This window comes from Pristis pectinata, chromosome 11 (assembly GCF_009764475.1).
Source record: "Pristis pectinata isolate sPriPec2 chromosome 11, sPriPec2.1.pri, whole genome shotgun sequence".
Lineage (NCBI taxonomy): Eukaryota > Metazoa > Chordata > Chondrichthyes > Rhinopristiformes > Pristidae > Pristis > Pristis pectinata.
The window spans coordinates 1,898,163-1,924,307 of NC_067415.1; the positions used below are offsets into that span (position 1 = coordinate 1,898,163).

Genomic DNA, 26,145 nt, shown 5'->3' on the forward strand with positions numbered 1-26,145 from the left:
CCACAGTGAGACGCTCCCTCAGTACCTCCCCTCCCACAGTGGGACGCTCCCTCAGTACCGCCCCTCCCACAGTGGGACGCTCCCTCAGTATCGCCCCTCCCACAGTGGGACGCTCCCTCAGTACCTCCCCTCCCACAGTGGGACGCTCCCTCAGTACCGCCCCTCCCACAGTGGGACGCTCCCTCAGTATCCCCTCCCACAGTGGGACGCTCCCTCAGTACCTCCCCTCCCACAGTGGGTCGCTCCCTCAGTACCGCCCCTCCCACAGTGGGACGCTCCTCAGTACCTCCCCTCCCACAGTGGGACGCTCCCTCTAACACCCCTCCCAGGGTGAGGCGCTCCCTCATCTGGTACAGAGTGGGTTTGATAGTTTAGACCAGGTCGGCGCGCCCCCGCCGCCCCGCGCGTCCCCCTGCGCGCGCCCCCGCCGCCCCGCGCGTCCCCCTGCGCGCGCCCCAGCGGGCCGTCCTCTGACGCCACAAGATGGCGGCGTGGAGCGGGAGCGGAGCGCGGGTCCGGAGAGGGCGGCAGGGAGCGGGCCCCGGCCAGGGCCAGGCCGGGGACACCGGGCCCGCCGCCGCCTCGCTGTGCGGCGGTTGCCTGAGCCGCGCCATCCCCGAGGCCGGCCTGGGCCTGGGTTTGGGCCTCGGCCTGGCCTGCCCGCTCTGCCGACACGGCGACACCCCCGGCAGCCGGCCCGCTGCCGCCCTGTGGCAGAGGAGCCGCCGCAAGAAGCAGCGGGACCCGCGGCGGCAGGAGGAGGCGGAGCAGCGGCCGGAGCCGGTGAGCGGGGCGGTGGACGGGGCCTGGGTGGTGGCGGGGTCGTGGGAGGCCGGCAGGAGGATCCCCCTCCCCCCCGTGTCCACCCCCTCCCCCCGTGTCAACCCCCCATCCCCATGTTACTCCCCCCCCGTGTCCACCCCCCCGTGTTACCCCCCCGTGTCCACCTCCCCGTGTCCACCCCCCCGTGTCAACCCCTCCCTCCCAGTGTCAAACCCCCGTGTCACCCCCACCGTGTCAACCCCCCTCCCCCGTGTCAACCCCCCCCCCCCCCCCCCCCCCCCCCCCCCCCCCCCCCCCCCCCCCTCCCCACCCCCCCCCCCCCCACCCCCACCGTGTCCCCCCCCCCCCCCCCCCCCCGCGTGTCCACCCCCCGCGTGTCACCCCCCTCCCAGTGTCAAACCCCCGTATCAACCCCCGCGTGTCAACCCCCTCCCCATATCAACCCCCCACCCACCCCATCAACCACCCATCACTCGCGAAACCTCCCCACCCCCCGTCATTCCCCCACCACCCACTTCTCTCCCTTCCCCTGCCATCCCCCTCATTTCTCATCCCATCCTCACTCCCTTCCCTGCCTTTCCCTCTTTGCTCCCCAATACCCACCCATTCCACGTGCCTTTACCCCCACTCCCGTCAGTCCCATTTCCCTTCCTTCCCTCTCGCTCCCTTGCCATCTCCCGCTACTTCACCGTCATTACTCCCTCACCCCCCTCTTCACAGCCCATCACCATTCCCACCCCACTTCTTTGCTGCTGCTTCCCCAGGGTAAGGATGGAAGTAGGGGGGGGAGGAGTGTGATGCAGGACAACGTGAGCCAGTGAGTGAGTGTACTCTGAACACTGGTGTGAGGGGAAGAATGGCCCCATGGAGGGTAGAGAAGTGAGATTTGGGGCAGAGAATCCACTGACAATGAGGGCAGACATTGGTTCTGAAATTCACCACTACCTCTAATGTCCCAGCAGTAATCAGCTGACTGAGCATAGTTGTTCAGAAAACACTTCATACCCGGAACCAAGCTCGTGGTCCACTGAACAACAACGATCTCCACCTTCCTTTGTGCCTCAGCAATATGGACAACCTACAGCAGCCAGCCTAACACACTGCAGAATTGCCAGCGATCTATAAGCTGGATGTGCACAGTAATGGGAGCGTCTTCTCCCAGGCCAGGATCCCCAGCCATCAAGGCTTTGATCAACCGGCTCTGGTGTGTGCACTACATCATCTGCATGCTGTAACCAGGCTCTTGAATTGAGCAAGGAGTTCTATCACAGCAAGATGTTCCCAGACGGACAGAGAAAATGCCTCCAGGACATTGCCATGGTTTCCTTGGGGAAAAAATGTAACTCCCATTGACCAATGGGAATTCTTGTCCATGACTGCTCAAAATTGAGCACCCAGTACAAGTCCCTGAAAAGGAAGCACACAGCAGCCATACACAAGCAGTGGAAGGAGTGACAGACAACCTGCTGAGGAACTCAGTGGGTTGAGGGGCATCTGAAGAGGGGAAAGGAATTGTCAATGTTTCAGTTGAAACCCTGCATCAGAACCCAGCATCAGGGTTTCAACCTGAATTATTGACAATTCCTTCCGCCCCCCCCCCCCCCCCCACAGATGCTGCATGACCTGCTGAGTTGCTCAGCTTCCAGCATCTGTTCTCTCTTGTGTCTCCAGTGGAGGGAATGCCCAAACAACCAATTTCCTTGCTCCATCAAACATCACATGTCCCACCTGCGGCAGAGTCTGCTTATGGCTCTTCAGAGATGCTGTGCAACTGGAGTGTGAGCAGGTTGCTCTCACCCTGAGGGACTGCCAGGGAAGGAGGGTGAACAGTGAGGTGCGATGATGAGCTGAGCAAGTTTGGCAACCGGGACCCTGTGTGAAGAGCAGCCTTGTGTATTGGTGGAGTGCAACCCTCTTTTATTTCATATTCCACATTTTCTTTCTACAGAGATTATTTGGCCTATCAAGTGTATGTCTCAGAACTGTCCCACTAGTCCTTCCCCCGAATTATTTCCCTGTAACCTATTCTCTCTTGCATGACCATCACTGCTCCCACTTCTCCTGCCACTCTACTACATTACAGGCTATTTACGGCGGCCAATTAACCTACCCCCAGCAAGCACATCATTGGACTCTGAGAGGAAACCAGAAACCCAAGGGGAAACCCTTACGGTCATGGAAAATGTGTCCAACCCACATGGCACCCAGGGTCAGGATTAAACCCAGGCCATTGGAGTTATGAGATAAGAGCACTGGCTGCTGCACCATTGTTAACTGAGTTTCTAAAATGGATAGCTGCTAGTTTTAAATCTAGTCAAGCTGAAGTAACTGTCAACAATAAAAGCAAAAGTATCCTGAGTGCAAAATATCTCAATACTTCTTGCTCCTGGTCTGAGTTTGTAAGTTTTCCAAAACAGAACTTGCCCAGGCATGTATCTCACTGTGTTTCGTCTGGTTAAAGGCATCATGTAGAATGTTTGAGCATAGGCAGGCTATTCAGTCTATCGCCCTTATGTGGTCTCTCTGAATGAAGTGCTGTCTCATTCCATTTCCCCATCTCCAGATCTTCATAAGTCTATCGACTGTTCCCTCTTCACCACTGCCACCAACAGAATAAATCTCCACACCTCCTTCTGCTGTTTCTGGGCAATTGTTTCATGGTGTAACAATCTACCTTAAAAAATACATTGAAAGTTTTTTGAGGATGACGGTGAACCAGTTGAGGTGATGAATTTGGACATTCAGAAGGCCATCGTGACGATGCCACACAAGAGGCTATTACGTGGCCTTGCACCTTATTGTCTGCCTGCACTGCAATTTCTCTGTAACTGTAACACTTTATTCTGCATTCTGTTATTGCTCTTCCCTCGTACTACCTTAAGATGTACTGTGTGGTGAAATGATCTGTACGAATAGCATGCAAAACAAAGTTTTTCACTGTACCTTGGTACATGTGGCAATAATAAACCAATTTACCAATATTAGAGCACACAATATTGGAGATACTATACAGGCACAGATTGAGGATTGGATATCAGGAAAAAAACTTAAGAACAAACCAGTATTTTGTTTGGTTTGGAAGGCTGTGACGAGTGGTGCCACAGGTTTTAATGCTGGGTCCCTAGCCGTTCACAGTGTGTTTACATTGGGAATCGTGATTTCCAAGTTTGCTGATTATACAAAATTAGGTGGCAGTGTAGTCTGAAAGGAGGATGCAGAGAAGCTTCAGTGGGATATTGACAGGCTAAATGATTGGGCAAGCATGTGGCAGATGGAATAAAATGCAGAAAAATATGTCGTCATCCACTTTGATAGAAAATACTTTTTAAATGATGGGAGATGGTAAGTTGTTGATGTCTAACACAAGTTACTGAACGTTAATGTGAAAGGACAGCAAGCAATTAGAAGAGCATATGTACGTTGGCCTTCATTGCAAGAGGATTTTATAGAGCCCTGGTGAGACCACATCTGGAATATTGTGGAGACAGGAGACTGCAGATGCTGGAATCTGGAACAACACACAAAATGGTGGAGGAACTCAGTGGGTCCCTCCATAGCTGCTGCCTGACCTGCTGAGTTCCTCCACCATTTTGTGTGTTGATCTGGAATATTGTGCACGGAGCTCATCTCCCTACCTAAGGATAGAGGGAATGTAGCAAAGGTTCACCAAATTAATTCCAGGGATATTGGGTTAACCCTGTGAGAAGAGATTAGACAGGTAGGCTCAGTCTGTTTAGTATTTAGGAGAATGAAAGGTGATCTCATTGAAACATAACAAGATTCTTCCAGGCAAATGCAGGAATGTTTCCTCTGGCTGGGGTGTCTAAAACCAGGGGTTCACAATCCCAACACACAGATGAGAAGAACTTTCTCACCAGGACGTTGGTGAATCGTTGGAATTCTCTAGTGCCAGAGTGTTGTGGACACTCAATCACAAGACAGAGATCGATAGGTTTTTAGATATTAAGGGAATCCAGGGATAAGGGGTTAGTGGGGAAAAGTGCCACTGAGGTAAAAGATCAGCCATCATTTTATTGAATGGTGGAACGAGCAGCTGAAGGGGTACCGTTCTTTCTCCCACTTTTGTCAATCAATGTAAATTGTGTCCCATGACCAGTGTCAAAGCCACTTAAATTCTGAGACTCTTTATCTAATCCGCTCTTCAGTTTCACAATTGTAATGTGATAAAATGATTTATTATTGTCATGTGTACTGAGCTACAGTGAAAACAGTGTTGCATGCCATCCATACAGGTCATTTCATCACATCAATGCTTTGAGGTAGTACAAGGGAAAAGCAATAACAGAATGCAGAATATAGTATTACAATAACAGAGAAAGTGCAGTGCAGTTAGACTATAAGGTGCAAGGCCATAACGAGGTAGATTGTGAAGTCAAGAGTCCATCTTATCATATGGTACATCTGTAAAAATCGATGAGAGTCAACGGGGACATGCTGAATTTCTTTAGCCTCCTGAGGAAGTAGAGGTGCTGGTGGGCTTTCTTGGTTGTGGCATCTACATGGTTGGACCAGGACAGGCTATTGGTGAGGTTCAGTCCTATGAACTTGAAGCTCTCAACCTTCTCAACCTCAGGACCATTGATGTAAACAGGAGTGTGTGCATTGCCCCACTTCCTGAAGTCAATGACCAGCTCTTTTGTTTTGCTGACATTGAGGGAAAGGTTGTCGTCATGACACCATGTCACTAAGCTCTCTATCTCCTTCCTGTACTCTGACTCATCGTTATTTGAGGTACAGCCCACTACAGTGGTGTCATCTGCAAACTTGTAGATGGAGTTAGAGCAGAATCTGACCACACAGTCATGAGTGTATAGGGAGTAGAGTAGGGGGCTGAGGACGCAGCCTTGTGGGGCACCAGTGTTTGAGGATAATTGTGGCGGAGGTGTTGCTTTCAGCACACTGTGTGATGTGAGGGTGCAGTAATCACGAACCAGGCATGAGGCACTTCATTAATGGAGAAGCTAGAATTGTCCGCCTCTGAGCAGAGAAGGTTGGGTAGAGCGGTATGAAACGCAGAGAGTAAAAACAAAGTGATTTAAGAGGAACTGTTCCCATTGGTGGAAAGTTTGAGAAGCAAAGAATTCAAGGTGATTGTCAAGAGAGGTGATGATGTCAGGAAAAGGCCTTTCACACTGGCTGTGGCCCCAGTCTGGTTTTCACCGCCCATGAGGTGGTAAAAGCAGATCCAATTAAAAGGTAATTGAGTCGACACAAAGAGAAAACTAATTCACAAAGCTGGAAGGAAGGGGTTGTGAATGGGGTTGAGTCAATTGTTCTTGGATGGACGGATGTGGACTTAATGGGCAGCTCTCTCTCCGGGCTGTAACGCTTATGCTAAAGCTGGAAATACTTCCTGAATCAGTCAGGATCATGCAGGGAGTTGATGGTTCAGGTCAATGACCACGCATCAAAAGGAATGCAGTGCTGAGGGGTTGCTGCATTTTTGAGGCTTTTCACTTGTGGTGTCGATTTGCTTTGACATCGTTCTATCGTAACAACCAGGAGGCGCCTATTCAGCTCCCTAACCCTCTTCTTGCATTCAGTTTGATTTTGGCTGATTTTAATTGTTGAAATGATGATTTTGGTTTCATAGCTCCCCAAACCCTTGCCCTGATCTTGTTGGGAACTTATTTGCTCCTTTTTCTACCACGAAACCTCCCTCTCCACCCCAGCCTGAAAGTTTTTTGGGGAGTGAGTTCCAAATGTTCACTTTATGTGAGGAAGATTTTCCTTCTGTCTTCCTGCTCCGTACCTGGTTTTAGTGAAGTAGAACAGGGGCGTGTGGATTGGATGTACCTACACAGGGTCTTGATTCAGCAATGTGATGATTTTTAAATTCTGATTCCCTTTTGTAATTCCTCCATGTACTCATCCTTCTCCCACTCTGTAACCTTCTCAGCTCCCTGAGCTGCTCTAATTATGGCCTCTTGCACATTCCTGAGTTGAGTCATTCCATTGTTGGTGGCTATGCCTTCCAAGTAACGGTGTGGGGAATTCTCCTGTAATATCCCTCTGCCTTTCTCTTCTCTCTTAGAATAGTTACAGATTGGAAGGAAGATTCAGCCTATCGACATAGAGCTGGCACAGGATGGAGCTCTCCGCTCTCCCCACAGCCCCTGCAGATTCTTCCTTTAGGATACATATCCAGCTCTTGGTTCAACACTGTTGTTGAATCCACTTTCACCAGACCCTAGCAAAACTCTGTTTAAAAAATATATTCTTCCCATCAGTTTTGGTTCTGTTGCCATTTAGCTTTATTCTATATCCCCTGGTTCATAAACCCTCCATCAATAGGAGAAGTTTTTCACCATCTACTCTCTAAACCCTTCTTAATCTTAAATATCTGTAAAGATCCAATTTACCTCCTCTGTTCGTGAGAAGAACCCAGCTTTCAGAGTCTGTCGTTCCTGGAATCATTCTGGTAAATTTCTTCAGAGTCTTCTCATTGCTTCTAAAGTGTATGCAGAGAACTGGACACAGTACTCCAGTTGTGCCTGAACCATTGTTTTATAAAGATTCACCAGCTTTAAGATGATTCTTCAAATCCTCCTCTTTGACCAAGCTTTTGGTCCCCTCTCCTTGCATCTGCTAATGTGGCTCAGTCTCAGATCTTGTGTTTCTGATTAATACAGAACCTTCTCAACATGGATTCAAAGGAACTGTTTGATTTAGGTTGTGAGTTAGCAGGCAGTGGGAAAATTATCCCTCTTGTGTTCATTGATCTTGTTACTGGAGATTCAGTCTCACTGGGCCCTGCCACTTTGATTTGGCTCATGATTTCATTATCCTGGTCCTGCTCCACTCACCTTTATTGTGATCTGTGCCTTATTCCAGACTCCATATTTTAATAGGTTGGGGTTAGGGTGTGGGTATGGTGTTGGTAACTGCAGAGGACATGTTTAGGATTATTGACACAAAAAAAAAAGATTGGGGAAGAAAATTTGAGAATTTATTTTATGCAGTGAGTTGTGACTAGATCACTGTTGGAAAGAGCAGTGGAAGATTCAACAGGAACTTTTAAAAAAGGGAACTTGAATAATACTTGGAGAAATATGCAGAGGACTGGACTAACTGGGGAGTTTTTTTCCATAAAGCCAGCACATGCATTGTAGTCTCTTGTCCTGTGTTATTCTGTGATTATCTTGGCCGTTTCTCGAGCCTTGTGAGATGGGATTTGGCTTTATCCTAAGTGAGTTTGCCTTTTCACCTTCTGCTTGCAGAGCCCGTGTTCCGTGCTCCTCTGGTCTTGAGTAAAGCAGGCGACGTCCGTGAGGAGTTTGAGAACCAACTCCGACAGGTACTATACTCCCGGTTACTGCAGTTGCCTGTTTAGGGGACAGATGGGTGATGGCTAGTGGCCTTTGGGGCTAGCTGTCCCTGGGGTGATTGCATCGTTATGTGTTGTTCTGACACCACCTTGGAGGGAGCACTCAGTTCCTGTCATCAAAGTGGGAAGCAGAGAAATCACTGAATTTTTCCCAGCCTCCAAGTGCTGTGTTTTCCCTGTCCTCCTCTGATCTGACAGTAACATCGCAGTTACGTGGTTGGAGTCATAATCCAGTGGCCAAGATTGATAGTTCAGAGACACGTTCAAATCCCACCACAGCAGTTGTGAAGCACCGAAGTGAAGGAAGCCATGTGGTCATTTTGCCTCTGTGGCAGTGATAATTCATTCACTCTCCGGGTGTGGGTCTTACATAGAACAGTACAGCACAGGAAAAGGCCCTTCAGCCCACAATGTCAGTGTTGAGCATGATGCCAAATTAAACAAATCCCTTCTGCCTGCACGTGATCCATATCCCTCCATCCCTGCATATTCATGCGCCTGTCTAAAAGCCTCTTGAAAGCCACTGTTGTACCTGCTTCCACCACCACACCTGGCAGCCTCTTCCAGACACCCACCTCTCTGTGTGTGAAAAAAAAAACTTTCCCTGCACATCTCCTTTAAATTTTCCCCCTCTCACCTTAAAGCTCTGCTCTCTAGAATAGCTTTACGGTAGGAGGGGGAAAGTTTAAAGGGGATGTGCGGGGCAAGTTTTTGCTGGCAAGGTCAGCATTTATTGCCTATCCCTAGTCATCCTGAGGTGTGACTGGTAAGCTGTCCCTTTGAGTCACTGTAGTGTGTATGTGTGTAATGAAGCTACATAGCTTGCTGCCCCCTTCAGAGGACAGTCACATTGTTGGCCTGATGTTCTATGTAGGCTGGACTGGGTAAGGTCAGCCTTGGTGAACCAGATGGGTTATCACAACAATCAGTATCTTAATAACCACTATTACTGAGGCTAATTTTCATTCCAGGTGTATTTAGTTAACTGAATTTAACTTCTCCGGATGCTGAACCTGTCTTTGGGCATTAGTCCAAGGCTCCAACTGCTCTATTTTTAAAATGAAGTGAAACCCACTTGTGAGAATGAAGTGAAGTTTATATCACTGCATGACGTTAGCATTCATAAATTGTGGGATCGAGTTTAGGAGCTGCGAGGTAATGATGCAGCTCTACAAAACTCTGGTTAGACCACACTTGGAGTACTGTGTCCAGTTCTGGTCACCTCATTATAGGAAGGATGTGGAAGCGTTGGAAAGGGTGCAGAGGAGATTTACCAGGATGCTGCCTGGTTTGGAGAGTATGGATTATGAGGAGAGACTAAGAGAGCTGGGGCTTTACTCTTTGGAGAGAAGGAGGATGAGGGGAGACATGATAGAGGTGTACAAAATATTAAGAGGAATAGATAGAGTAGACAGCCGGCACCTCTTTCTTAGGGCACCAATGCTCAATACAAGAGGGCATGGCTTTAAAGTAATGGGTGGGATTTCAAGGGAGATATCAGAGGGAGGTTTTTTACCCAGAGAGTGGTTGGGGCATGGAATGCGGTGGTGGAGGCAGGTACATTGGTCAAATTCAAGAGATTGCTAGATAAGCATATGGAGGAATTTAAAATGGAGGGATATGGGGGAGGTAAAGGTTAAATAGCCTTAGGCAAGGTTTAAAGGTCGGCACAACACTGTGGGCCGAAGGGCCTGTATTGTGCTGTACTGTTCTATGATTCTATGCTTCTTGCTTCTCTCTCCTAAAGGGCTGACTGTTGCTGGGCAGTGCCCCCAACGCAGTTGTCAGTCTCCATGCATGAACAAATGCAATGAGTATCATCAGGCACAGGGTCTCCCTAGTGTGCGTAGCTCTCCTCTCTCCCAGCAAGAGTCTGCTATTCATGTACTGTGCCAGCATTAGGTGCCCATCCCTAATGGTGTTTGAGAAGGTGGAGGTGAGCTGCTGCCTTGAACCGCCACAGTCCTAGTGCTGTAAGAGAAGGAGTTCCAAGATTTCGATCCAATGACAATGAAGGAACGGTGATATAATTTCCATGTCAGGAAGGTGGGTGACTTGGAGGGGAACCTGCAGGTGGTGGCAGAAATCCTTGTCCTTCGTGATGGTTCAGTCACAGGTTTGGGAGCTACTGTCAGATTAGTCTGGGCAAGCATCTGGAATGCACATTATAGATTAACCTTGACTGCTGACATCAGAAGCCATGTAGGTAAATCATTAATCACAAGTGCAAAGAAACAATCCAAAAGACTATCAAATGTTGGCCTTTGAGGGCTGGAGTACACTGAGGAGCCACAATTCACTGTGTAGCCATCTGGAAGGTGTATGGTGTCACACCTTACGAAGGGTAAATTGGACCAAGTTGATACTAGGTCTAAAAGGATTAAGGAGCACTGTTTTATTCAGAGAGCAGCAGGGCTCTTAACTCTGCTAAATATGAGTGTGCTGGGGTCAGGGGTGAGATTCCCTTTCATTGTGGAAGGGAATTGAGGGATATGGAGAGGAAGTGGTTGATGTGCCGGTCAGCCAGGATGTAGTGGAAGAGGTTAAGGGGCCAAATGATTTCCTCCAGTTCCTGTAGCACAACCCAGTAACCTTTTGAAACCAAGCTCTCGAGATTTACTGAGCTCGCAAATGTAGGCTGGTATCTTATCGAGGCAAGTCCGTGCATGTTCCCTGCACACTTGGCCAGAGACCAGAGTCTTGAGCTGCAGAGGCAGGAGGAGGTGGGAGGGGAACCACCAGCTGGTTTCCATTCACAGTGAGCCAGACGTCTGTGCCCTGGGCTCGCCCCTCTGGGTCACACCTTGAAGCTCACATTTTCCATGTTGGACACAGAACGCAGGATATCACCTGCCTTGCACTGGGATTGCTTGTTTAAGACATTTTCTCCTATGACCATTGTATAGTTTCTACCTTTTGTCAGGATCAAAGGTATTCCATAGGTTTGGAGCTTCTCGTACTCACTGTAGGGGTGGTGGGTGCTGAGGGAACACAGCGTTCGTGGGGCACAGACACTGAGGGAGCACGGAGCTGTCAGGGAAGAGAGGGGCCAGTGCTGAGGGATCAGGCGGTGAGGGAGCGCGGTGTTACCAGGGGAACAGGCAGAGAGAGAGCGTGGTGTTACCAGGGAACAGGGCAGTGAGAGAGCGCGGTGTTACCAGGGGAACAGGCGGTGAGGGAGCGCCAATGTTACCAGGGGAACAGGCGGTGAGGGAGCGCAATGTTACCAGGGGAACAGGCGGTGAGGGAGCGCTGTGTTACCAGGGGAACGGGTGGTAAGGGAGGGAGTGTTACCAGGGGGAATGGGCGGTGAGAGAGCGCGGTGCTACCAGGGAACAGGCGCTGAAGGAGTGTGGTGTTACAGGGAACAGGCGGTGAGGGAGCGCTGTGTTACCAGGGGAAACGGGTGGTAAGGGAGGGAGTGTTACCAGGGGAATGGGCGGTGAGAGAGCGCGGTGTTACCAGGGAAACAGGCGGTGAAGGAGTGTGGTGTTACCAGGGGAACAGGCAGTGAGGGAGCGCTGTGTTACCAGGGGAACAGGTGGTAAGGGAGCACTGTGTTACCAGGGGAACGGGCGGTGAGGGTGCGCTGTGTTACCAGGGGAACGGGCGGTGAGGGTGCACGGTGTTACCAGGGGAACAGGTGCTGTGCTATTGGGGAAACAAAGAGGTAGGTACTGAGGGAACCAGATTTCTCTTGCATCCTCGATCCTTCAAGACTGGATTTGCTGCAGGGATAACGCACTCCCAAGCAAAAAAAAATAACGCAAATGTGCAGGATGTGTCCTCCCACCACCACCAGAAGCCTGCACTGCTCTGTGTGCCTGTGCATCACTGCAAGTAAGGTTTTCATTGCACCTGTGCGTATGACAATAAATCTGACTTTAACTCCTTCCAAAAATAGTGATTACTGTTTTGGGTGTGTCCTTGTGGAACATGAGAGTCACCCAGACAGAGCTGTTTTCAGGACAGAGAAAAACTGGTTCATACCTCTGCTACCCTTTAAGAATCTCTCCAAACCTACCTCTTTGACCAAGCTGTTGGTCACGTGTCCCCAAATCTCCTCACGTGGCTCAGCATCAAAAGATATCACTTTGAAGGACTTTAGGATAGTTTACTGCATTAAAGGCACTTTACATTGTAAAGTGATGCTGACAGTGGCCAATGTCCTTAAAGGTGAGCTTCCCACTGCCCATCCATTCACCTCCCAAGCTGCTCTCCTGGATCAGTTGGAGGAACAGGAATGTTGATCAGTATGCGGAGGCTGAGGCTTGAACCTTTTGTCTTTCCAGTACGAGGCAGACGAGAGCTTGAAGGAGGATGATGAGACGGTCACGGCAGAAATAATTCAGATCATTCTGGCCGAAGGGGAGCAGGAGAAGCAACAGCTGGAGAAAAAGAAGTTGACAATCGCAGAGCAGGTGAAAAGGGACGAGCAGCTGGCGAGGAAATGGAATCGAGAATTTGTGAGTGTTAAGCTCTCTCTGCTCTCCCCGTTTCAGTTTTTGTTGACAACTTGTGCACGAACACAGAAGTATTTGACTTTTCCTGATTTCTGAGCAGTCAGAGGAAGAGGTCAGACTAAGCTGAGTGTGCTTGCTGGCAGGGGCAAGTGTTCTGTGGTGCATCTTTTGTTGAATTAGGATTAAAACAACTGACCCACAAGCCACTAATACAAGATTTCTATCAAACCCTTGGGGGCTTAACACCTCCTAGTGAGTTTAGGAATGATATCAGCAGGCTCAGGGTGACAGCCCTCAACACCTCGGCTCAAGCTGGAGGATAGAACAGTGAGAGGGGACGTCTGTAATATGTCAGATCCTGAGGGATTTTGGCAGTGTGGATGCGGAGAGAATGTGCTCTCTTGTGAGAGAGTCCAGAACTAGGGGTCAATTTTTAACAACAAGGAATCGTCATTTAAGATAGAGGTGAAGTAATTTTTTTTCTCTAAGGGTCATTAGTTTTGTGAGTCTTTGGAAATCTCTTCCTCAAGGGGCGGTGGAAGCAGGATCTCTGAACAGTTTTAAGGCGGTGTCAGAGATTCTTGATAAGCGAGGGATGAAAGGTTACAAAGGTAGGCAGGGATACAGAGTTGGGGGTTACAATCAGGTCAGCCATGACTTTGATGTGAGACAGTCTTGAGGGGCCGACTGGCCTACTCCTAATTCATATATTAGAAGCTCGAGGGTTCATTGTACATCTGCCACAGGGGCTAATGGAATTATACACCTGCCGGAATCATTGACATCAGCACACGGAAGAAGTGAAATATAAAATGTCCACAAGGTCTTGATGTACAAATGCAGTCCCTGCATCGGTGCATGCATCAGTGCATACATCACCGCAAACACTGGTGCTGAAGGACCAGTTACTGTGTGTGGTGGTGGCTGAGAGCAGAATGTTGGTTGGTATTATCATGGAATGGTTAGCACCAGGCTTAAACACGATGCAAGAACCAGATGATTTTTTAAAAATGTTGTTGGTTAAGGGATAAATAATCTCCCAGGACTTGGGAGGGGGGATCTCCCCGCTGTCTTGAATAAGAAACCCAACATTGAAGGGTTCAGTTTAACCACTTATCTTCACGTCTCACCTCCGACTCTGCAACACTCCTTCAATACAGATTGGGGGTGTCACCCTGGGTTATGGAATGGGGCTTAAACCCACAATCTTTAGGTCGGTTTGAAATCTGTTGACCAAGGCAACTTAATTATCTTCTGGTTAATGTATTTTCTTGGAATGATCAGATGTGTTTGTTGAGGGGAAGTTGGGAGTGTAGCTGGTGTGTGCCCCTCTTTGTCCTGGTTGATCCAGGGTGAAACATTAAGGTGTCCTTCTTCTACAGACTGCTGACAACATGTCTGATTCGGAGAACGAAGAGCCGGTTAAACGAGTGGCTACCCGGCAATGGGGGTTAACGGCCAATGGCAAGCTGAGCTCCAACTGTTCCAGTCACAACACAAGGTAAACAAAGAACTGACCTTGGCTTGTTGTGTAACTGTACACACTGCAGTTCATTACCGAAACTCTGCTGCCAATATCCTGGCTGGCACCAAGTCCCCTTCACCCAGCACTGGCAGCCAGCAACACCACCATTGTAACATCCTTGTCTTGCATCCCTCTGTGGCTTCCCCCTTTCCCATCTCTGTGATGGGCACAGCCCTCCCCACCACTGACAGCATCTACAGGAGGCGGCATCGATCGTCAAGGATCCCCACCATTCGTTTCATTGCCCTCTTCTCGCTGCTACCGTTGGGCAGGAGGTACAGAAGCCTGAAGTCCCACACCACCAGGTTCAGGAACAGCTACTTTCCTACAACCATCAGGTTCTTAACCCTACCTCAGCAACGGAACACTACGGACCACCTCTTGCACTGCCATGGACTTGTCTCTGTTTTAGTCGTTTCTTTTTGCACTATCTTGTTTTTGCAGTTTTTTTCTCTCTTCACTGTCTTGTCTAATTTACATATAATTTATATCCTGTGTGTTGTCTGTACCTACGTGCCTGTGATGCTGCTGTAAGCAAGTTTTTCACCTCACCGTACTTGTGCACATGGCAATAAACTCAAGTTGACTTGACTCTCTAACCCTACAACCCCACAGGATCTGATGAAGGGTCTTCAACCTGAAATGTTAACTGTTTCTCTTTGGCTGACCTGCTGAGTGTCTCCAGCAGTTTTCTTTTGGTTTCAAATATCAGCATCTGTAGTTTTTTACTTTAAGATCTCTGCACTATCCCTGATTTCCATCGCTCCATCACTGATGACCGCCTCAGGTGATTGGCCCACCACAAACCTTGCTGCCTCGCTTCCCTCCTCATGTCCAGGAAGACATTGTCTACACGGACTTTAGCAAGGTCTCTGACAAGGCACCAAATGTTAGGGTGGTCCGGAAGGTTAAGTCACATGGGATCAGGGGTATACAATTGGCTTGGTGGTAGGAGGTAGAGGGTTGTAGTGGAGGGGTGTTTTTCAGATTGGAGCCCTGTGACCAGCGGTGTGCGGCAGGGATCGGTGCTGGGCCCACTGCAGTTTGTCATCTATATTAACGATTTGGATGAGAGTGTAGGTGGCGTGGTTGGTAAGTTTGTGGATGATACTAAAATTTGTGGTATAGTGGACAGTGAGGAAGATTATTCAAGAATACATTGGGATCTTGATCAACTGGGCCACTGAGCCAAGGAATGGCAGATGGAGTTTAATTCAGATAAATGCGAAGTGCTGCACTTTGGTAAGACAGTCCCAGGCAGGACTTGCACGATAAATGGTAGGGCCCTGGGGAGTGGTTAGAACAGAGAGAACAAGGGGTGCAGGTACATGATTCCTTGAAAGTGGTGACACAGGTAGACAGGGTGGTGAAGAAGGCATTTGGCACACTTGCCTTCATCAGTCAGGATATTGAGTACAGGATTGGGACACCACACTACAGCTGTACAAGATGTTGGTAAGGCCACATTTGGTGTACCAATTATAGTTCTGGTCACCCTGCTGTAGGAAGGGTGTCACTAAACTGGAGGGTGTACAGAAATGTTACTAGGACTGGAGAGTTTGAGTAATGAGAAGAGGATGAATGGGCTTGGACACTTTTTTTCCCCTGAGTGTAGGAGGTTGAGGGATAACCTTGTGAAGACTTACAAAATCATGAGGTCCATAGATAAGGTGAATGGCCACAGTCTTTTCCCCAGGGCAGTGGGGTCCAAAACTAGAAGGCATAGGTTTAAGGTGAGAGGGGAAAGATTTAAGAGGGATCCAAGGGACAAGTTTTTTTTTACACAGAGAGCGGTGTGTATATTGGAATGAGCTGCCAGAGGAGGTAGTTGAGGCAGGGACAATTCAGACATTTAAAAGAAATTTGGACAGGTACATGGATAGGAAAGGTTGAGAGGGATATGGGCCAAATGCAGGCAAATGGTACTGGCTCAGGTAGGCACCTTGGTCGACATGGACGAGATGGGCTGACAGGCCTGTTTCCGGGACTGTTTATGACTGTATCTCCTCCTAGGTCTGGGTGATCTGTCCTGTTTGATGCTCCTGTGAAGTGCCTTGTGACGTTTTGCTAGTTAAAGATGCTGTATGATTGGGAGATCCCGGAGGCTCGGGATGACACCACCTCTTCCCTCACTCTCACCTCCGTGTGTTGCAGGATGTTTGGTTCCAGCTCGGAGGAATCTCGAAGTTGGAGCACACCTGTGGAAAATAACCAGATCCGGAAAGCAATACCTCGCAGTGACGGTGGAACCAAGGTAACCTTGTTGGCAGCTGCCACCAGTGGGTGATGCATCAGACCTCCTCAGTTCAGTTCCTCAGTTCCTTCAGTTTTTTGAAGAAATCTCAGGTAGGGTGGATAAGGGAGAGGCGGTAGATGTTGTGTATTTAGACTTTCAAAAGGCCTTCGACAAGGTGCCGCACAAGAGACTGATTAATAAGATGAGAGGTCATGGAATTACAGGTAGGGTAACAGAATGGGTGGAGCATTGGCTGGTTGGCAGGAAGCAAAGGGTGGGAATAAAAGGATCCTGTTCTGGTTGACTACCGGTTACTAGTGGTGTACTGCAGGGGTCGGTGTTGGGGCAGCTTCTTTTTACCTTGTACATTAACGATTTGGATGATGGAGTAAATGGTTTTGTGGCTAAGTTTGCCGATGATGGGTGGAGGAGTAGAGAGTATTGAGGAGACAGGAAAGTTGCAGAGACCTAGATAGTTTAGGAGAATGGGCAAGGAAATGGCAGATGAGATTCAATGTTGAGAAATGTGCAGTTGTACACTTTGGAAACAGACATAAATGGGCAGATTATTATCTGGAATAATCAAAGTACAGAAGTACAAAGGGACTTGGGGGTACTCGTGCAGGATACCCTAAAGGTTAACCACCAGGTCGGATCAGTGGTAAAGAAAGCGAATGCTATGTCGGCATTCATTTCAAGAGGTATAGTGTATAAAAGTAAGGATGTGTTGATGAGGCTCTATGGGGCACTAGTGAGGCCTCATTTGGAATACTCTGCACAATTTTGGGCCCTATATCTTAGGAAAGATGTGCTGATGTTGGAGAGGGTTCAGAGGAGATTTACGAGGATGATTCCCGGAATGAAAGGGCTTACGTATGATGAGCGTTTGTCGGCTCTTGGACTGTACTCACTGGAGTACAGAAGAATGAGAGGGGACCTCGGAGACACATTTAAAATGTTGAAAGGACTGGACAGAGTAGATGTGGTCAAGCTGTTTCCCTTGGTGCGTGAGTCCAGGACCAGAGGGCACAATCTTAGAATTAGAGGGTACAGGTTTAAAACAGAGATGAAGAGAAATTTCTTTAGCCAGAGGGTGGTGAATTTGTGGAATTCCTTGCCAGGTACAGCAGTGGAGGCCCGATCATTGGAGGTGTTTAAGGAAGAGATAGATAGATATCTAAATAGTCGGGGTATCAAGGGATATGGGGATAAGGCCGGAAATTGGGGTTAGAATAGTGTGGGTTTTTTTGTTTTATTCCGCACCCCCCCCCCCATTTCTCATTTCGTTTTTCCCTTTGGAGCAGACTCGATGGGCCGAATGACCTACTTCTGCTGCCTTGTCTTGTGATCTTGTTTCTACACTGATGGACTAGACTGTCAGTAGGAAGCATTGACAAAACCATTCTTAACAGTACATTTTCTGGGTTATTTAAGCAGATAATGGCAGCATATTTGTAGGAAAGCATTAAGACCTAGACTGATTGTGGTTCAGGAGGAGGCCATTCTTCCTGTTGAGCCCATGCCAGCTCTCTGGAGCAGTCTCACTCCCCTGTTCTGTCCCTGTGGCCATGAACTTTATTATCCACAGGTGGCCATCCAATTTTGTTGTGAAATCATTGGTCATCTTTGCTTCCACTGTTCCGTTTTGAACAAGGATGTCACATTTGCTACATGTCAATCCTCTTGCAGTTCCCTGATGTCTAGGGAAGATTGGAAGACTAGGGCAAGCTCCTCAGCTATCTCCAACCTCCGTTTCCTCAGCAACCTGGGATGCAAACCATCCAGCTTTCTCACTCTAAGCTTAGCCAGCCTTTCCAAAACATTGTGCTGATTGATTCTACCCCATCCATTACCTCTTCATCTTCATCCCTACTGAAATTTTGTCAACGTGCTACTCAGTTATACAAAGTACTGATTGAATGTTCGAACCTTACCCTGTGCCTCAAAGCATACATCACCCCCCTTCTCCCTCGTAGATCTGACTCCACCTTGTACTGCCTGCTTGCTTTTACATGGCAATGGAAGACTTTGGGTTCCTCTTTATGTTAACTGTTAATCTACTCTCATATTCCCTCTTTGCCAGTCGTACTTCCCCTTCAATTCCCCTTTCAACTTGCTGGAGGTAGCCTGGTTCATACTTGAAGAATTCACCTGGCATGCATCATGCACTCTTTTTATTTACGAGAGGACATGGCTTTGGGGTGAAAGGGGAAAGGTTTAGGGGGAACTTCACTCAGAGGGGTGGGAGTGTGGAAGGGGCTGCCATCTGATGTGGTAGATGCGGGTTCACTCTTAAGTTTTAAGAATAAATTGGATAGATACATGGATGGGAGAGGTCTGGAGGGTTATGGACTGGGTGCAGGTCAATGGGACTAGTGGAATAAAGTTTAGGCACAGACTAGAAGGGCTGAATGGCCTGTTTTTCTGTGCTGTAGTGTTCTATGGTTATCATATTCTCTATCTTCCCTTTCATCCAAGCAGCCCTAACTTCGGTTCCCCTACTTTTCCCTCTTGTGAGAACATACCTAAGCTGTGCCTGAAACATCTCTTCCTTAAGGATCACTTTTTGTTCTGTAGCAGTTTTCCTGCCAACCTTTGGTTTCATTTTACTCTGAAGACCCACAGTCAGCGATTCAGAAACAGCTTCTTCCCCTTTGCAATCAGATTTCTGAATGGTCCATGAACACTACCTCGTTATTCCTTTTTTTTGCACTATTTAGTAATTTTATGTCTTTGCACTGTACTGCTGCCGCAAAACAACACATTTCACGTCATCTGAGTCACTGGTGATAATTCTGATCCATGCCACTGTAGTTGACCCTCTTCCAGTTTCAAAGTCCTACTTTAGATTTTTCCCTGTCTTTCTCCAATACTAACCTCAACTCTATAATCTGACAATCACTATTACCCGAGTTTTCTTACAGATGCCTGGTCCACTCGTCTCAGCCCTCAACACCAGGTCCAGGAGTTGGGTTGTGAACATACTGGACAAGAGAGTTCATCTGAACATCTGAGAAATTTCCTAAATATTGACAGGGACAATGTCTCCATAATTCTTGTACGTCTCTCTAATTTTCCTGAAGGTTTACTCTTCCCTCTCCCTCTCATTACTTGGAAGCAGAGGGTTTACCCCCAGTAAATTTTTGCTTTTCCACTCTAACCAAGTGGATACTCTTTGCCCCTCAAGGACATCCTCTCCTTCCAATGCAAAGACGGTTCCCTGACCACTTCTGATTCGGTACTTGCCTTTGCTGCCTGTGCTGACTACTTTGTACCTGCACAGTCCTCACTATTTTCAAGCCGTAGTTCCTTCATTGCCACTCACTACATCATATTTCCTCACGGTGATTTGTGCTCACAGCTCATTGACCCTACTGATCAGACTTGGAATACACAAAGCCAGAGTGCTACACTGAGGGGCAGCACTGAGGGAGGGTATGCCGCCCTGCTGAGAGCCACGATGGGCTGAACTTCTGTGCTGTAAGTTTCCATGATTCTGTTTTGAAGATGAGCACAGCGGTAGTTGTGTGGGGAGGGGGGGGTTAGTTATACCCACTGTTTGAGCCACATTTGCAGAAGCAGTGCATCAGGTCATTTTCCTATTCTGGGATCTTGCTGTGTGAAATAGATAGGGTAGATGGTCACAGTCTTTCTCCAGGGTAAAGGAGCTAAAAGTAGAGAGCACAGGTTTTAGAGGGGAAAGATTTAAAGGGGACTTGAGGGGCAACTTTTTCACAGAGAGGGTGGTGGGTTTATGGAGCGAGCTGCCAGGGGAAGTGGTAGAGGCGGGTGCAGTTATAATTGGACAGGTACATGGACAGGAAAGATGTAGGAGGATATGGGCTGAGTGCAGGAAAATGGGACAAAGCATAGATAGGCATCTCATTCGGCATGGATGAGTTGGGCTGAAGGGCCTGTTTCTGTGTTGTATAACTCTGTGAAATGTTCCTGTTGTTACAGCAGTGACCATTCGTTAAAAATCCTCGTAAGGTACTGTGGGACTTCCTGAGGTGGTGACGGGCACTATAGTAACCCTTATCCTGTGTAATATTTCATTGAACTCCAGCTACAGCACATCCAGTTCTGGAGCCAGCACAGCTAATTCCACGTTGAATGGTTTGCTAACCTCGACGTCGGGCTCTGACTGCTTTCCCAGCCAAACAAATTGTTTCCCCCTTTCTTATTATGCTCGGTTTTGCCTGTTTGGTCCCATCAGCTCAACTCTCAAAACAAAAACCCTAAACTCTTGTTTATTCTCCTCTCCTCCCCCCCCCACACCCCAACATCTCATCCCATCAGCTCTAGGTCCATAGTTCCCTGAAAGTGGCTACACAAGTGGATAAGGTGGTACGGAAGGCGTACGGCACGCTTGCCTTCATTGGTAGGGGTGTTGGGTATAAGAGTGAGGAAGTCGTGTTGCAGCTGTATAGAACTTTAGCCAGACGGTGCTTGGAGAATTGTGTGCAGTTCTGGTTGCCCCATTATATAGGAAGGACGTGGAGGCTTTGGAGAGGGTGCAGAAGAGGTTCACCAGGATGCTGCCTGGATTAAAGGGCATGAGCTATAAGGAGAGGTTGGACAAACTTGGGTTGTTCTCCCTGGAGCGTCAGAGGCTGAGGGGAGACCTGATAGAGGTTTTTAAAATTTTGAGGGGCACAGATAGGGTAGACAGTCAGAACCTTCTCCCCAGGGTAGAGATGTCAAACACCAGAGGATATGAGGGAGGAAGTTTAAAGGTGATGTGAGGGGTAAGGTTTTTTACGCAGAGAGTGGTGGGTGCCTGGAATGGGTCACCAGGGGTAGTAGTGGACACAGGCAGTTTGGTGGAATTTAAGAGGCTTTTAGGTCAACACATGAATGTGAAGGGAATGGAGGGATGTGGATGATACACTGGAGGAGGATATTTAGTATAAATTGGCATCAAGATCAGCACAACATCATGGGCTGAATGGCCTGTCCCATGCTGTATGTTCTGTGTACCCCTTTGTATCCTCCAGTGTTGACCCTCAGTGTTGAGGTTATTACTGTATTTCTGCAGTGTGCTGGCAGACCTTTTGAACTTATTTGTGGCCTGATCTCACATCCCCCACCCCCTCTCCTTGTTTTGCTTCCAGGTACCTTCGATGACCCTTGGCACCAACACCCTCAACGTCCTGTCCTCCTCAGAAAACAGCCGCCCCAACTCTGCACCCGACCTCAGCACCGACAAGCGGCTCTTGGCCGACACCTCAGCGTCAGAGCCGGTCAAGTGGGAGCGATCAACCAGCCCTGACAGCAATGACAGCATCTCCGAGGAGCTCAACCACTTCAAGCCCATCATCTGTTCACCCTGCACCCCACCCAAGAAGCTGCCGGATGGCAGGCTCTTGAAGCCCAGGATCATCAAGTCAACGCCCCGCAACTTGTACAGCAACCTCCAGAAAGCAGTGACCACCTACGAAGTGAGCCCCAACGTCCTGGAGAAATGGGGGCAGATCCTGCAGGATCGCCACAAGGAGAAGACTGCCTCCAAGGGCACCCTGACCTCCGAGGAAGAAGAGGACGAAGGTGTTGGCCGGCCGGTGCCCGAGTGCGACATCCCTGAGGTGGAGCCCGCCACTGCCTCGCGCTCCCACAGCTCCCCTGGGTTCGGGCAGGCAGAATCGCAAGCCTCGCCCCGGCCCATGGACTGCTCGGACTTTGCCGAGGTTCCGGACTCCGTGCTGGAGGACCTGGAGTGGGAAACGGTGGAGTGCAGCGCCGGGGCAAGCCCCCTCCGGCACCGGGGCGCGGAGCAGAAGGAGAACGGGGCGCACCAGAACCCCAGGCGTCAGACCCCTGCCCACCCCAGGAAGAGATCCTGCAAGGGCGGCGTCTCCAGCAGCAGCGGGGCGGACTGCCCGTCCTCACGGTCACACCACAGCCGGAAGCGGCACCACAAGACCAAGCACACGGCGGCGGAGGCAAACAAGCGGGCGAAGCTGAGCCCGGCGCAGAGCGCCGGCAAGGTCAACACGGCGCTGCTGACGGACATGGACCGCGCCCGTCAGGAGGACGAGGATCGCAAGCTGGCCCACAGGCTGCAGCGGAGGTTTGATCTGGAGCGGACCACAGTTAATCGGAAGAAGGGCAGTAAGGACAGCTACCCGCTGCGGACAAAGGTTATCTCCAACGCCGAGTAGCAGGAGAGGCGTCACTAACCTCCCTCGGCCCTGCCTGTTGCTCCACTCCTCGATGTGTAGCCACTACAGGAAAATACAGCCCTGCACCTCACACTTCCCTAAAACCTTTGGTCTTGCTCCTTTGTTACCTGTAATCTAATCTGCTGATCTCCCCCGCGCCCACTCCTGCCCTCGCCCCAGAACAATCTAATTCAGTCGCTCAATGGGTCACGGTGCTGAGTTAACACATGCCAACCAGGACAAGTAGTTTGAGCACTGGGGCATTGGCACTTCACAGGTCTTGTACCAGCCAGTATCCACAGCACAGCCTGTACTTTATTTTTTTATATATGGGGAACAATTTCACTTTTTAAATATTGTGTACTTCTCTCGGGTCTTCAGCCTTCCAACTGATGGCAGGAAAAGGCCAGTTGATCTATCAATCCTGTCGCATCCCATGACTGGTGAGGCTTCACAACTAAGCCCTTTGCTGTTCGAGTCTGTTGATGAGGGTGAGGGGTTCGGTTAATGGGGAGCTGTGCTATTCTGGCAGCTGTGTGGGAAAGGGTCATCTCCTGTATTCCTGTTTTGAGAGGACGAAAGATCTCAATCATTTCCTGAGTTCCAGGAGACCCCCAAATGTTGGTGGTGCTCCATGTGGTATTGGAGCTGTCCTGTGGGGGGTGAGGAGTGCTGATGTTTTTGTAAACTGACAACAGTGCACCCCTTCCCCACTCCCACCAAAAAAATATTTTCTTTAAGGATTTAGGATATCTCTGGCCACTTTGCCTGCCCTGCTCTGAAACTACAGCATACAAAGGGTTAACTGAAAGCCCACACAGTGCAATAGATGGTAGGAGGGAAATTTGTCCACCTTAGCATCTCTGTCCTTGGAAATTCGCTGAAGATTCATGCAATTATTTTTAAAGTTGTTTAAAATTATTTACTTGCCACAAGTTCCTCTGGACCTCCTGACCAGGTCTGGCTTGGTACAGTTCCCCTCTTCTGTGCTGTCTAATACTTTTTCAGCTGAGAAATCTTAAATAGTTATCGGATGTTAGTTCAGCAGGGTACCTTATTCTGAACTATTTTTTAAATGTGCCGCCTTGGTTAATCCTGCAGATATAGCAATGCAGTGTGTATCAAACTGGGGCACCAACGATATAATCTCTGGGCTTGGACACCTCAATTTTACTCATAGTTCTACAACACAGAAATAGGCCCTTCGGCCCACCGAGTCCGTGCCGACCGTCAACCATGCATTTACACTAATTCCTTTTTCTTCTCCCCACATTCCCATCAACTCCCCCCAGATTCTACCATTCATGCTAGGGGCAATTCACAGTGACCAATTAACCTACCAACCGTCTTTGGGATGTGGGAGGAAGCCAGAGCACTTGGGGAAACCCATAGGGGGAACGTGCAAACTCCACGCAGGCAGCACCAGAGGTCGGGATTGAACCCGGGTCTCTGGAGCCGTGAGGCGGCGGCCCTACCAGCTGCACTACTGTACCATCTTATTTATTGCCAGTACTTGATCCCAGCTCATGCCTGATGCACCTTAACAGGCTCCTTGCTCTCTCCACCTTCACCAATTCAAGAGCTCCACTTGTAAAATAACCAGATGGCCTTGGAAAGCGGAACAACTGCCTTTCCCTCCAATCCCAGTCCTGAAGCTGTGTATCAGGGATGGGCTTGGACAAGGACCTCAGAGCGGTGAGCACAGAATTGCAGTGTCCGCTGCTCTGCGTTGGGTCAGATGTTCCATCTTTCTGCTGCCCCATGCAATGTTGGCTTTTTTTAAAATCAGTTTTGGCACCATTGGTAATTAGGCAGCCTTACACTCTGAACCACCAGCACTGAACATTGGCTGTCCTAGTGTGGGAGATGAACAGAGCAGGTTCTGTCAGTTTGTGATCCTAGAACAAGATGAAGCACTGAGCTGAGTGCCTCAGGAACCAGATACATGAGAGGAACCCAGATCTTCAGACTGCTCCTGCTTACCCCCACTGTACTGTGTACATGAGTGGTATACTAATGGGGAGGCTTGGAGCCCTGGAGGGTGGGAGCAAGTATTGGTACTTTAATTCAGTGAGATTTCATGGAACTTACAGTGCAAGAACTACTGCTTTCTGTCCCTATTCATGGATTTATCTGCCTCTTGCATACAAGTCTTGTTTATACCTGGTATTTACAGTAATGTTAGGTCCATAATTTAAATTCTGTCAATTTGAGCTACTTGTTTCCTGTATTGGCTTCTGCACTGGATTGGAAATTGCAGACAAGGGCTAATATTTTTATCTAACATTGTGGAAGATATTAAGATTTTTCTGTATGAAAGCAGTATGGGACTAATGAAACCAGAGAATATTTTATTAGTTCACTTTATACTAAACCCAGTAAAGCACTTGGACTCCTCCAACCCCATTGAAATTCTTTAAAGGAAAAATATTTGCCAAAGATTTATGTAAAAAAAAATTAAGCAAGGCAGCCTGTAGAAGAATTTTCAGGAAAGCAGAACTTCAGTCTCAAAACTGACATTTGCACAGAATGGAATTTTGAGCTGAGACTTAGTGCCAAAAAGGAGTTGGTTCGAGGGATTGTATATAAAGAGAGACTTATTCTGGACTTTCTGGTTTACTTTTCCTGGTGTCTGCCTCTGTTGTTCTTCACTTCGCACCCTGTATGTAGGTTGGAAGTTGATGTAAAGGCCCCTGGAGGTTAACTGTTGCATCTGTCAGACGGCACTGCAATCATAACCAGATGGGCAAAGAACGTGTCCTTAGCAAATAATTAGAGTGCAGATCATGGTGGCTCTACTGTAACTGAGCTTACTTCCAGTGCATAAAGTTATTAAATTGATGGTTTAGTGCACAGTAATGAGATGGCTGGCCAGAGGGGCGTGCTTGAAACACAACTCCAGGCCACCAGCTTGAATCACAGTGTTCCTGTCCTGGATGCAGTGAGTTGGGTCACAATACTTGTGTCTTTAACATCAGTGTTTTATCACCACTGTTTGAATCATGTGAATGGGAAAATCTAGACCAAAGTTTGCACTGGTAGGGGGCTCCTCTTTGAAGATGGTGAAATGGGCTGTGTTCGGAAGGGTGTCAGTGAGCAGCTCTCTCTTCCCCAGTCAGAAGTTCATGGTTTGTCTCATACTCCAGAGACTGCACGTAATCCAGACTGAAAGAATGCTGTCTTCTGAATGAGATATTAAACCTGTCCAGTGAGTTCTGTGTTCAATTGATCAGGGAGTTCCTATCTAGGATTCCTTTTGACCCCCAATACAGATTAATTTAACCTATAATAATCTGCTGTGAAGGACTGTTGCCTTGTCTACATAAACTAACTGCACTTTAAAAGTCTTGGACGTTTTTTTATTAAATCTTGAGATGCAACAAGTGCTTGAGAAATGCAAAGCAGCTGGAGGCATGGCCACCAGCGGTGAAACTGGGGGATGCTGAAGGCATCAGAAGTAGGTTGCGATTTTTGTTACTGGAGTTCAGCGATATAAAGGGTGAGGCTATGAAGGGTTATCCTGTCCCCAATTCTGTACTGCCTCTGAGTTGCAGGTAGTTCATGTATCCTGCTGATCCAATCTCTCAATAAACCAAGATCCTGACTGACTGACTGACTTGGGAATTACT

At 48.6% G+C, this 26,145-nt stretch overlaps 1 protein-coding gene across 1 annotated transcript; it reads left to right on the forward strand.

Annotated features, from left to right (window-relative positions):
- Positions 1-483: 483 nt before the first annotated feature.
- On the forward strand, positions 484-26,007 carry rnf169 (ring finger protein 169). Its single transcript, XM_052026497.1, has 6 exons — positions 484-835; positions 8,025-8,101; positions 12,424-12,597; positions 13,977-14,095; positions 16,274-16,373; positions 21,470-26,007. The coding sequence occupies exons 1-6, from the start codon at positions 484-486 to the stop codon at positions 22,514-22,516; spliced, it is 1,869 nt and encodes a 622-aa protein (XP_051882457.1). The 3' UTR covers positions 22,517-26,007.
- Positions 26,008-26,145: the final 138 nt, after the last annotated feature.